General features: G+C 44.8%; 1 protein-coding gene across 1 annotated transcript in view; it reads left to right on the plus strand.

Annotated features, from left to right (window-relative positions):
* LOC144596033 (inositol polyphosphate 1-phosphatase-like) overlaps positions 1–12,760 on the plus strand; it is a 59,518-nt gene extending 46,758 nt beyond the window's left edge. Inside the window, exons 5-6 of the mRNA XM_078404112.1 lie at positions 5,444–5,618; positions 11,812–12,760. Of these exons, the coding sequence (XP_078260238.1) occupies positions 5,444–5,618; positions 11,812–12,352 (716 nt within the window). The 3' untranslated portion in view covers positions 12,353–12,760. The remainder of the gene's footprint in view (positions 1–5,443; positions 5,619–11,811) is intronic.
* The last annotated feature ends 540 nt before the right edge of the window (positions 12,761–13,300 follow it).

Here is a 13,300-nt window from a genome sequence, read left to right on the forward strand (position 1 = left end):
CCATTCAATATGATCATGGCTGATCATCCAGCTCAGTAACCTGTACCTGCCTTCTCTCCATACCCCCTGGTCCCTTTAGCAAAAAGGGCCACATCTAACTCCCTCTTAAATATAGCCAATGAACTGGCCTCAACTACCTTCTGTGGCAGAGAATTCCACAGACTCACAACTCTCTGTGTGAAGAAATGTTTTCTCATCTCGGTCCTAAAAGACTTCCCCCTTATCCTTAAGCTGTGACCCCTGGTTCTGGACTTCCCCAACATCGGGAACAATCTTCCCGCATCTAGCCTCTCCAACCCCTTGAGAATTTTATATGTTTCCATAAGATCCCCCCTCAGTCTTCTAAATTCCAGCGAGTATAACCCTAGTCTATCCAGTCTTTCTTCATATGAAAGTCCTGCCATCCCAGGGATCAATCTGGTGAACCTTCTCTGTACTCCCTCTAAGGCTAGAATGTCTTTCCTCAGATTAGGAGACCAAAACTGTACACAATACTCCAGGTGCGGTCTCACCAAGGCCCTGTACAACTGCAGCAGAACCTCCCTGCTCCTATACTCAAATCCTCTTGCTATGAATGCCAACATACCATTCGCTTTCTTCACTGCCTGCTGCACCTGCACGCTTGCTTTCAATGACTGGTGCACCATGACACCCAGGTCACGTTGCACCTCCCCTTTTCCTAATTGGCCACCATTCAGGTAATACTCTGCTTTCCTGTTCTTGCCACCAAAGTGGATAACCTCACATTTATCCACATTATATTGCATCTGCCGTGCATTTGCCCACTCTCCTAATCTATCCAAGTCAAAGGAAGATGTGAAAGTTACATCCTCTCGGTGCGCTGGGACACATCCTCAGTGATATGACCTGGGGTCACGTGGTGTTTCGGGTCTCACAACATCAGACACCCTCGCCCAGGCGACCCAGCCGGGGTTGATCAGACCCCGACTTGCATCCCAGCAGCAACCGCCCACGGATCAGCCCTCTTAATAACTACTCTGCAGGGGTTGGGAGACCCTGGTGCATGGAGGGGCTGGGCTCTGTGGGGTGAGTCCTGGCCGAGCTCCTCCTGTGTCTCACCAGGTTCAAGGCCTGTGCACTGCACCTCTTTCTCCTTCTCCGAGCATTTCATTCTTGCCTGATGGCATAAGGCCTTTCCGTAGCTTATTGGGTTACTTTCTCACAAAAGACACAGACTGGGGCTGCCAACCCATCCTGTCCCGGGTGCCGTCTTTCCGTGCCGTCAACTGTTTCTCCAGTAGTCACCAAACTATTCTCGGTTGTCACCCAGCCTATTCCTAGGATACGGACCCGAACAGAAGACGACCATGCTAGCCCATTATAACCGCTTTCAGCTGTTTACTATAGTTTAGAGCTAAAGTGCAAAAACAGGCACTTCAACCCACCGAGTCCACGCCGACCAACGATCACCTGAACCCTATCCTACACACCAGCGGTAATTTACAGAAGCCATTTAACTTAGAAAACCCACTGTCTTTGAAATGTGGGAGGAATCCGGAGCACCCGGAGAAAACCCATGCAGTCACAGGGAGAACGTACAAGCTCTGTACAGACGGCACTCGTAGTCAGTATCGAACCCGGGATCTCTGGCACTGTAAGGCAGCAGCTCTACCGCTCAGCCACTGTGCCGCCCCTAACTGTCTGGTTTATATATTTTGCTTTCCCTTGTCCGAGTGACTTAATGGAAGGACTGTGTTGGAAGGAACTGCAGATGCTGGTTTACATCAAAGATAGACAGAAAATGCTGGAGTAACTCAGCGGGACAGGCAACATCTCTGGAGAGAAGGAATGGGTGACGTTTTGGGTTGAGACTCTTCTTCAGACTGAAAGTCAGGGGAGAGGGAGACAGCGATAATGAACGGGAAGGTGTCAAAACGAGACGGGCAGCTTCTCTGGAGAGAAGGAATGGGTGACGTTTTGGGTCGAGAAGTAGGGTCACAACCTGAAAATTCCCTCTTTCCAGAGATGCTGCCTGACCCGCTGAGTTACTCCAGCATTTTGTGTCCATCTTTAGTGGAAGGACTCTTGTCTCGAAGACAAGGAGCTCTTACTTTAGCCACATAGCAGCCCTTGAGCATGTAACTGTAATGTGCACGGTGCTTGTTTTCATGGCTAGATACCCATCTCTGCAGTGTACTCCCACCATCAGTTACATAAACGAACTGGGATGGGTTATTAGAGTGTGGCACAGGATTCTGACGGTGAAGTTTGGTCCACGTCTAGCTTAAGTAAGATGAGCACATTCTTAGGACATGATAATTCAGAATGTCGGTATTGTTTTGTAAGGAAATGCAATTTGTATGCAATGCTTTGGAAGATGCCAAGAATTTTGTAATTACCTCTCTGAGCACTTACATTGTCTCCAGAGAAAACATAATCTTCAGAATCCCACAGCACTTTGCAGTTCCAAGCATACTCAGGACTCTGACAACAGGAAATGCTGGAGGTACTCAGTGGTCTGTGGAGAGAGAAGCAGATTTAATGTTCTGCCTTGATAACTTGTAAGCAGTGCTAGGAAAAGTTAGAAAAGAGTTTGCGGGGAGAATAAAGGAAAGGTCCACAATGGGCTGGTAACAGAGAAACTGAAAGACAGTGATGCTACTGATGCTGGCTGAGAGAGGGCGGTGAAGGCTTGGAACTCTTCTATCAGTTCCAACAACTTAAGCGTCAAACAGGATTGTTTGAGGGTTTCTGCAGCCAATGGTGGAAGCAGAGGTGGAGATGAGCAATCGTATAGAGATAGGAGAAGGCAGTCTATGTCAGGGGGTGATTGTAGGATCAAAAGTCAGCTCAAAGTCAAGGAGGATACTAACACACTAAACACGGGTGGGTGGGGATGGTGAAGAAATCGGTGACCTACGCAGGGAGGACATCCGAGCCAACAGACCTAGTGTTCCCAGTGTTTAACTGACAGGAATTTTGGCTCATTCAGAACCAGATTTCAGGCAATGCAAACACAGCATGATGAACATCGATGCAGAGATAAAGCAGGGTGATAGCATCATGCGTAACGCAGTGTAGGCAATGTCTTCAAATGGTGAGACCAGCATAATCAAGGACAAGTCTCACCCCGGACACTCCCTCTTCTCCTCTCTCCCATCCGGCAAGTGCAAAACTGCACACGTCCAGATTCAGGGACAGTTTTTCCCAGCAGTTATCAAGCAACTGAACCATCCTATCACCAACAAGAGAATGGTCCTGACCTGCCATCTACCTCATTGGAGACCCTTGGACTATCTTAATTCAGACTTTACTGGACTTTATCTTGCACTGCCTACCCTTTAACCTGTATCGGTACACTGTGGACGCCTTGGTTGTAATCATGTGCAGTCTTTCCACTAAGTGGATAGCGCACAAAAATAGCTTTTCACTTTACCTTGATGCACGTAACAGTAAACTAAAATAAACCAAACTAATGTAAAAGAGGGTAACTGAGTTAAATCAAGCAATTGCAATCATTAGCTACAATCAAATACATAAGGGCGGATCCGAGCAAGGGCAATGTCACTGAGCTGACAGCAGAGAGGAACACATAGAACAATCAGCCTTTGACCTCCCCCATCTTCAATGAAGGAACTCCTCCTATTTTACCCCCACCACTATCTCCCCTGAAACACTTCTACCCTGAACATTAAGCTGTCACCTCCCTGAGCCAGGTTTGTGTAATGGCTGTAATGTACCAATCTCACGTATTGTACCTATCTACTCCCTAAGTTCAGAAAACCTTAACTGTCAGGCCTCTGGCATTGAAATAGATGCAATTTAATTCAACCATCTTTCCTTGTTCACTGTCCTGCTCCTGCCTATCCTGTTTACTGCACTAGCTTTCATTACCTTCTGTGCTGACTTCCACCCTCCCACCTGCCTCATGACTGCATTGGAACCCACCCCCCTGTTAATCTAGTGTAACCCCACCCAAGTAGCATCAACAAACCGCCCAACAGTGCAACCTGTCCTTCTAGTACAGGTCACCTTTGCTCCAGAAGAGATCCCCATAATCCAAGAATATGAATTCTTATCCCTTGTACCAATCCTCATCCATGCATTCATCTGTCCTCTCTTCCTATTCTTACCGTCATGAGCACATGGCACCAGGAGTAATCAGTCTGAAGAAGGGTCTCGACTCGAAACGTCACCCATTCCTTCTCTCCTGAGATGCTGCCTGACCTGCTGAGTTACTCCAGCATTTTGTGAATAAATACCTTCGATTTGTACCAGCATCTGCAGTTATTTTCTTATACTAGGAGTAATCTGGAGATCACTACCCTTCCCATCCTGCCCTTTTAACCTCTTGCCCAACTCCCTATATTCACTCTGCAGGATATCATCCATTTTCCTGTCCATGTCATTTATGCTAACTTCTAGCTGTTGACCTTTCCCCACGAGAATGTTCTGCAGACGCTCTGAGACATCCTTGACCCTGGCACAAGGGAGACAGCACGTCACCCTGGAGTTCCATTTGCGACCACAGAATTTGACATCTATCCCCCGAACCAATGAGTCTCCTTTCACTATGGCCGCACCTGATTTCACCCCGTCTCGCTGTGCTTCAGGACCGGGCCTGGTGCAACAGGCCTGACTCCTGCTGCTGCTCTTCTCTGAAAAGTCAACAGTCATCCCCACCACAGTATCCCAAAGGCTATATTTGTTTTCAAGAGGAATTGCCACACGGCATTCCTGCACTCTATTCCTACTCCCTTTCCTGGTGGTCACCCATAGAGTCATAGAGTGATGCAGCGTGGAAACAGGCCCTTCGGCCCAACTTGCACACACCGGCCATCATGTCCCATCTACACTAGTCCCACCTGCCGACGTTTGGCCCATATCCCTCTAAACCAGTCCTATCCATGCAGCTGTCTCTTACTTTAGTTTCTTTACTAAGTTTCTTACTACTTTCCCATCAACTTTCTGCATCTACCTCGGGTGTGACTGCTTCATTTCCACTCCGATCTGTGATACTCTCATTCTCCCAGACGATCCTGAGGTTGTCAAGCTGTAGCTCCGGTTCCCTCATGTGGTCAGTCAGGATCTGCAGTTGGATGCACTTCCCACAGGTGTCGTCCTCATGGACACCAGAGGCTTCCCTGACTTCCCACATCCTGCAGGAGGAACAGACCAGTGTCTTAATTGCCATTCCTACCGCACATCACAGTTTCTACTTTTATTTCCAATTTACAGCTTTAGCAGATCTTTGATTGTTCAGTCTGAAGAAGGGTCTCGACCCGAAACGTCCCCATTCCTTCTCTCCCGAGATGCTGCCTGGCCTGCTGAGTTACTCCAGCATTTTGTGAATAAATACCTTCGATTTGTACCAGCATCTGCAGTTATTTTCTTATACTATTTGATTATTCACTTTACCTTCCAGCATATTTGAAGATAAAAGCTAATTCTTTTGCATGCAAACATTTTCTTGTCTCTTCAGACTCGACATTTCAGTACATAAAAGGAATCGCTGATGAGAAGTCAAAGGACGGAGTATACTCCAAAGGCCTTCAGTGTGTGACCATTCTAATCGGAGTGTACGACAGAAGTTCTGGGCTGCCCATAATGGGTGTCATCAACCAGCCATTTGTAACCCATGACCCATGCAGTCTCAGGTAAGCAGGTGAAATCTGCTGTTATATATTAACCCTGCAGTGCACTGGCATATCAACGCTGATAGCAAACACTGTTTTTACAATGGTTTTTTTAATTAATGGGGCGGCACAGTGGCGCAGCGGTAGAGTTGCTGCCTTATGGCGCCAGAGACCCGGGTTCAATCCTGACTATGGGTGCTGCCGGTACACAGTGTTTACCTTCTTCCCATGACCACGTGGGTTTTCCCCCGGGTGTTCTGGTTTCATTCCCCACTCCAAAGATGTACAGGTTTGTAGGTTAATTGGCTTCGATAAAGATTGTAAATTCTCCCTAGTGTGTAGGATAGTGTTTGTGTACAGGGATCGCTGGTCGGCCCGGACTCGGTGGGCCGAAGGGCCTGTTTCCTCGTTGTTTCTCTAAAGTAAATTGTGACATATATACATGGATGAAAACAAGTAACAAGCTGGATATCAACAAATGAGAGGAAGAAAGATTGTGTGTGATTTTCTCAATTGCTCAGTACAAGTCCTCACCAGGTTATGAAACTCCGACTTTTGTACAGCCCGCACATAGGAACGAGCAATTGGTGGAGCGGTGGGATGGATTTGTTGACTGTTGAGTGGCTGCAGCCATCTTCAGCCATGTAGGAGCTCAGATTGTGTCAATATCTGAACAGTTGCGTTCAATTTTCTGGTTCAACTACACGTTGTCCTTGGCAGGCCTATGTTTTAGAAACATAGAAACATAGAAAATAGGTGCAGGAGTAGGCCATTTGGCCCTTTGAGCCAGCACCGCCATTCAATGTGATCATGGCTGATCATCCTAAATCAGTACCCCGTTCCAGATTTTTCCCCATATCCCCTGATTCCCTTAGCCCCAAGCGCTAAATCTAACTCTCTCTTGAAAACATCCAGTGAATTGGCCTCCACTGCCTTCTGTGGCAGAGAATTCCACAGATTCACAACTCTCTGGGTGAAAAAGTTTTTTCTCATCTCAGTCCTAAATGGCCTACCCCTTATTCTTAAACTTAGACACCTGGTTCTGGTCTCGCCCAACATCGGGAACATTTTTCCTGCATTTATCCTGTCCAATCCTCTTAGAATATTATATGTTTCTATAAGATCCCCTCTCATCCTTCTAAATTCCAATGAATACAAGCCCATTTGACCCATTCTTTCATCATACGTCAGTCCCACCATCCCAGGAATTAACCTGGTGAACCTACGCTGCACTTCCTTAATAGCAATAATGTCCTTCCTCAAATTAGGAGACCAAAACTGCACACAATACTCCAGGTGCAGTCTCACCAGGGCCCCGTACAACTGCAGTAGGACCTCCTTGCTTCTAAACTCAAATCCTCTCACAATGAAGACCAACTTTTTTTCACTGCCTGCTGTACCTGCATGCTTACTTTCAGTGGCTGATGTACAAGCACATCTAAGTCTCGTTGCACCTCCCCTTCTCCTAATTTGACACCATTCAGATAATAATCTGCTTTCCTGTTCTTGTCCCCAAAATGGATAACCTCACATGTATCCACATTATACTGCATCTGCCATGCTTCTGCCCACTCACCTAACCTACCCAAGTCACCCTGCAGCCCCATAGCTCACACTGCCACCCAGCTTTGTGTCATCTGCAAACTTAGAGATGTTACATTTAATTCCCTCGTCTAAATCGTTAATATATATTGTAAGCAACTGGGGTCCCAGCACCGAGCCTTGCGGCATCCCACTAGTCACTGCCTGCCATTCTGAAAAGAAATGTAAACACATGGCCGAGCAGCTGCATTTCCGACTTGCAAACTCTTCTCATTATGAACTTTTCTGAGGAATGGAACCATGTCATAACCTAAGGAGGATCTGAATATTGGCTCGGGATACGAGGGCCATTATAACTCAGTTCCAGTGACTGGGAGCTGACCAGCCAGCCATTTTGCTTTCCATTGATGGCAAATTAAGGGAAGTGTGGTGGGGGATTGTAGGGTGTGGAGGAGGAAGAAGATGGTAGATCTGATCTTGATAGTCACCTGTGGAAGCAGTAGAATTAACATTACTCTCTCACTGAAGTTTGCAACATTAACCTGGTTCATCTGGTTCAGATATTTAGGACTGAGATGAGGGGAAATTTGTTCACTCAGAAGATGGTGAACCGGTGAAATTCTCCACCACTTAGGCATCAGAGGCCAAGTCACTGAATATATTTAAGAAGGAGATAAATAAATATCTGGATCCAAAAGGCATCAATGCGTATAGAGAGCAAGCAGGAAAATAGAATGAAAGAGAGAATTGGCTCTGATTGTATTAAATGGTAGAGCAGTCGTGAACGACCAAATGACCTAATGCCTTTGTGTCTCTACATTTCAAGCTGCTTAACCAATCTTATTCTTCATTGTCAAATCTAGGTTGACTATCTCATTGTTACTTTGTTTCTGTCCCCATAACTAAATTTTGCATTAATCTGGAAGGTAATAAAAATCGACTGGTCTAGGCGTGGGACTGAAGGTCCTGCTTCTGAGCTGTATGACACTATGAGTTGTGATGTGCACACTAAAATGTAAAGAAAGAGCCCACGACAAATTATTACAATGCCCACTGGTCCCAATATCAGGATAATGATGCGTGGGAAAGTAACTGCAGATGCTGGTTCAAATTGAAGGAAGACACAAAATGCTGGAGTAACTCAGCGGGTCAGGCAGCATCTCAGAAGAGAAGGAATGGGTGACGTTCAGGTCGAGACCCTTCTTCATACTCAAGAAGAATGGTCTGAAGAAGGATCTGGACCCGAACGTCACCCACTCCTTCTCTCCTGAGATGCTGCCTGACCCACTGAGTTACTCCAGCATTTTGTGTCTACCTTCGACAGGATAATGATGACCACTAAGCATGAAAACCTGAAGAAAGCACAGACTGGGAGGAAGATGTTTGCGTCTGACTCTTTGGCAGCAGCCTGCGTGGGTGAAACCCGTTGATCGATGCTGACACATAGCTTAGAGCTCTTGGTAAGAACCGCACCAGCATTCAAGGCTCATGCCTTTCACGTGTCTGGTATGAGCTGTAGAACTTCACACAAGCCACATCAATGCAAAGTTTGTGTGTCGTTTGATGCCGCTGCACTTATCCAGCAGTGTCTGTGGGCGTCCGTGTCAAATGCCTGAGAAATGGAACCAAAAGGCCAAGCAGAAAATGATCAGCTTTTTACAGATTGCATTGGGTAGGGCTTTAAGAACTGTGCTGCAACATCATCCCTTTTTACATCCCACAGCACTCCACTCTCAAATCCAAAACTGCAAGAGGTTGAACCCCATAAGTTCAGATATCTCAGCTGCCTACAGCCACCCCCCCCCCCCCCCCCCCCCCCACCCCCCTCCAATCCTCCAGTCCTTCTGTACATCTTCTCTTCCCTTCTCCTGGACCATACGTCGGAGAATCTTTGCCTCCCTCGGCCTTTGCTCAATCAAATACCATCTGAAATAGCATCAAACATTCAAAATGGGACATTGCAGAATATAGCAGCGTGAAGACAAGAGTGAAAGGCTCACAAGGAAGGTGAGGAAATTTGTGAAATCTGAAATACTTAAGAATTGAAAGCAACAGAAAAAAATCCAAGTCCTCAAAGCTAGCCTGTGGTAAGGCCAGTAGATGGTGCTCTTGTAAAATTATTAGCATTCATTTACTGCTTGGTCTTCAAATTATGAGTTGAGCATTCACAATAACTGCCTTCAACAACAGGCACCAATGCAGGGAAGTCAGTATGAGGTGCAACGATTTGGATTTCCTTCACGCTTTAGAAAGTTGGACATGAGATTCCATTGCCTTGTCTATCCTCACCCAGTGCACTCCGTTAATGCCACTGTATAATATTTCCACCAAGTTTAACATGAGAGGAGACACCAGTCCTTTCCTTAAATGTCTAATCTTTAAAGTTGAATTCCTTATAGCTGTAGGGAGGCAGGATCAGAATTGACCTATGCCAAGAATAGTTTAGTTTAGTGTGGTTTAGAGATACAGTGCAGAAACAGGCTCTTCGGCCCACTGATTCTGACCAGCGATCCTCGCGCACTAACACTATCCTACACACACTCGGGACGATTTACCATTATACCACAGCCAATTAACCTACAAACCTGGACTTCTTTGGAGTGTGGGAGGAAGCAGGCGAGTATTTTTATTGTCTTACCACTGAAGATAAATCTATAGTGCACTAAAGTATTCCCAGTTATCAACAATCTAGGACGAGTTGAAATAATGTGTAATGAGCACCTGATTGTTTATCTGCACAGACTGTACTGTAAATCTTATATCTGCATGTACAAAGTCAAAAACCTATTGTTCATGAAAAAATATTAAAATTTGAATCTATCATTGCTAGTTTCAATTTCTCTACTGTTGCAAGGAGCTGATTTTCCTGTTACCACATAAAAATTTTAGTCTTACACAAGACTAAGAAAGAGTTATTCAAATTACTCCTCCATTTTGTACAAAGAAGCAATATATTTACCAGAATCTGATGGTTTTGTACCCACATAAAGATGTTCAAATTAGTTTAGTGTAGTTTAGTTTGGTTTAGAGATACGGCATGGAAACAGGCCCATCGGCCCACTAAGTCCGTGTCGACCAGCGATCCCCATACACTAACACTATCCTACACACCAGGGACAATTTACAATTATACCAAGCCAATTAGCCTACAAACCTGTATGTCTTTGGAGTGTGGGAAGAAACCGGAGTACCCCGTGAAAACCCACGTGGTCACGGGGAGAACATACAAACCACATACAGACAGGATATAGTCAGGATTGAACCCGGGTATTTGGTGCTGTAAGGCAGCACCTCTACCGCTGCGCCACCGTGCCAACCATTACAGTCCCTTTGATGTTATCATCAACAGGAATCATCCCAACGCATGTGCAATGATTAAAAACATAGATGGTTTTCAACATACATGCCAAAATGGTCTTTTGTAAACTCTTTAATTAATAAATAGATGCAGACTTTTTAAAAAAGGTTGCGATAAGATACAATCAAAGTGAACCCTTTCGATATCACAGCCTCCCAACACCCCGCTCAACCTCGTTCATTATCACTGCTTTAAGAGGCAGAGCCTACAGGTGGATGGGTCTAATGCTGTAAAATACTTGTCTGACCTTTGTTCACCCTATCCTGGACCAATATTTTGGGCATTCCTCCTGATTTGATTTTCTTTCTGATTCTGTCCTCTATAAAACAACCTGGGATGTTATCCAAGGCCCAATTGAATATGTATATGCAAGTCATTATTTAGGGAGGGAATACCTATCCAAAGAAAAATACTAAGTACTTATCCCTTTCAAATGCTTTGAATTGATGTTGTTGTAGGATCTACTGAATCCCATGACAGAAAGCAAAGGACACTTAGCTTAGCCAGACACCTTCTGCCACGTTTATTCCAGAAGCCCCTTTTACCTACATTCTAACCAATCATAACCGTGTGCAGATAAGGCCAATTAGTGCGTCTGACCTTGGAGTTGTTATTGAGCTCCTGTGGCTGGACCTCCTCGTGAGGCTGCTGGCAAGTCGCCAGCGGTGACAGGCTGTATGCAAAACGAACGTGGGCGTGAAGGCGCCACAATATACTTTATAAGAGCTGTATCAGTGGATGATGTGAAATCAACTCTGAATATTATTACAGTGGAAGAAGTGGATGTGTAGTCTTTTGGTTTAGTTTAGAGATACAGCGCGGAAACAGGCCCTTTGGCCCACCGAGTCCGCGCCGACCAGCGATCCCTGAACACACTGGGGACAATTGACTATTTCACCAAACCTATTAGCTTATAAACCTACCTACCACATTTGAACAATTTTGTTACTTTTGTTGCTCGGCAAATATAATTATGAATAAGGTGGACAAAAGAGGTTTAAGTTACAGATCAGCCATGATCTGATTGGTAGGAAGAATTGATTCCAGTTTTGTATTACGGGAAAATCAAGTGTTTGGGGAGACTGGCTAGAAAAAGAGGTTGATGATTCATTATGATCAACCGTGATCTTACTGAATGGCACGGCAGTCTTGAGAGTGCGTGCAGCCTATTCTGACTTTAATTTCCAATTATCTCATGGCGTAGGCTCCAGAAAATGAGTCCCGTCGTCCTTCCTTTTCCAAGCACTTTTCCCCTTTCACCCAATGATTAAAACAAAATCATTCAATATCCCTGTTTTCTTTCTTCCTTCCCAGGTGGAGTGGACAGTATTTCTGGGGGCTTTCGTACAATGACATCAACATATGTTCACTCCAAAATGATGCAAACGCAGCGGCGGAGGATCTGTGTGAGGAAGACTCAAGGCAGAAGCAGGAGATGCAAGAGGGAGACAATGACTTGTCAGCAGTCATTAGTACAAATGAATGCGATGCCATCAAGTCAGCGTTGTCAGTGGTTCGATTGTACCACGCTGCAGGTGCTGGCTACAAGAGCCTCTGTGCCGTGCAAGGCTTTGTCAGTGTCTACCTCCTGTCTGAGGATACCACCTTCAAATGGGACTGCTGTGCACCACACGCCATCCTGAAGTCCCTGGGAGGAGGCATGGTGGACTTTCGAGAATGCTTGAAAAGAAAAAACGAAGGTATTGTGGACGAACTTCCTGAACTGATCTATAACACGCCAGTAAATGGTGCCACAGGAGTGGACAGATGGGCCAACAAGGGAGGCTTGGTGGCTTACAGGTGTCGCAAGCATCTGGACATCATTATGAACCTCTTTTCCACTATGAACCCCTGATAGCAGTGACCATTTGTAAATGACATTCCATTATGAAGAAACCATATCTTAAGTCGGTAAAATGTACTTAGACTATGGCTTGTGCATCAAGTTTGGACTTGACACGACTCAGCAATAAAACAAAAACCCAAAGTATCACATCATAGTCAGATTCACAATGTTTGTTTAAACAAAAGTGAAGGGCTAGACAATGGAGATACATTTTATATCCAAGATATATTCAAGTACCATGTAGCCATTAACATGATGAATGGTCAATTTCAGTTCGTGGGGTATATATATTTTCTAGAATATGAATTCCAAGCCAGAAACTAAACAGTATACAGGACTCTGCCTCTGTTATAAAATTCACATTTTGGTTTTCAGTTAATGGTCAAGTCAGGATGCTCATTATGAGTTGAGTATAAATTGTATCCAAAGATTAATATTAAAAATTAATATTAAAAATGACAGCTGAATTGATCAAGTTAAAATGTCTCAGTTAGAAGCTGTCAGATTCATTCCAATTCCAGCCTCGACATTCCTTGGTTACCTTTAATATAATGTTTGTGTTACAGAGAGAATCTGGCTCAGATTTGAAACATACTTGATCAATTGACATGCTCACCTTAATTTAAGCATAAGATAACAATAATCATAACTTAATGTAATCTTATGCTCATCTATCAGAAGGTAGTTCATGTTAATTGTTGTCGATGTTGCTATGCAAACATAATCCGCCTTGGGCTGGAGTCCTGCTGTACAAATTCAAATGTTCTAACACAGGAATAGTACGTAATTTATTTTGTTCTTCCCCGCTTTAGTCAGGAGCACTGGTCACCTGCAGTGCCCTGTAGTTATGATATTGTGACTGGGAGGCTGAAGCTGGTTGATATAAAAGTCTTTATTCATTGAGAAACAGACATTCTCTTGGAAACCCTCTTGGTAGAATCTCCAAACTCAAAAGTA

This window comes from Rhinoraja longicauda, chromosome 8 (genome assembly GCF_053455715.1).
Source record: "Rhinoraja longicauda isolate Sanriku21f chromosome 8, sRhiLon1.1, whole genome shotgun sequence".
Classification (NCBI taxonomy): domain Eukaryota; kingdom Metazoa; phylum Chordata; class Chondrichthyes; order Rajiformes; family Arhynchobatidae; genus Rhinoraja; species Rhinoraja longicauda.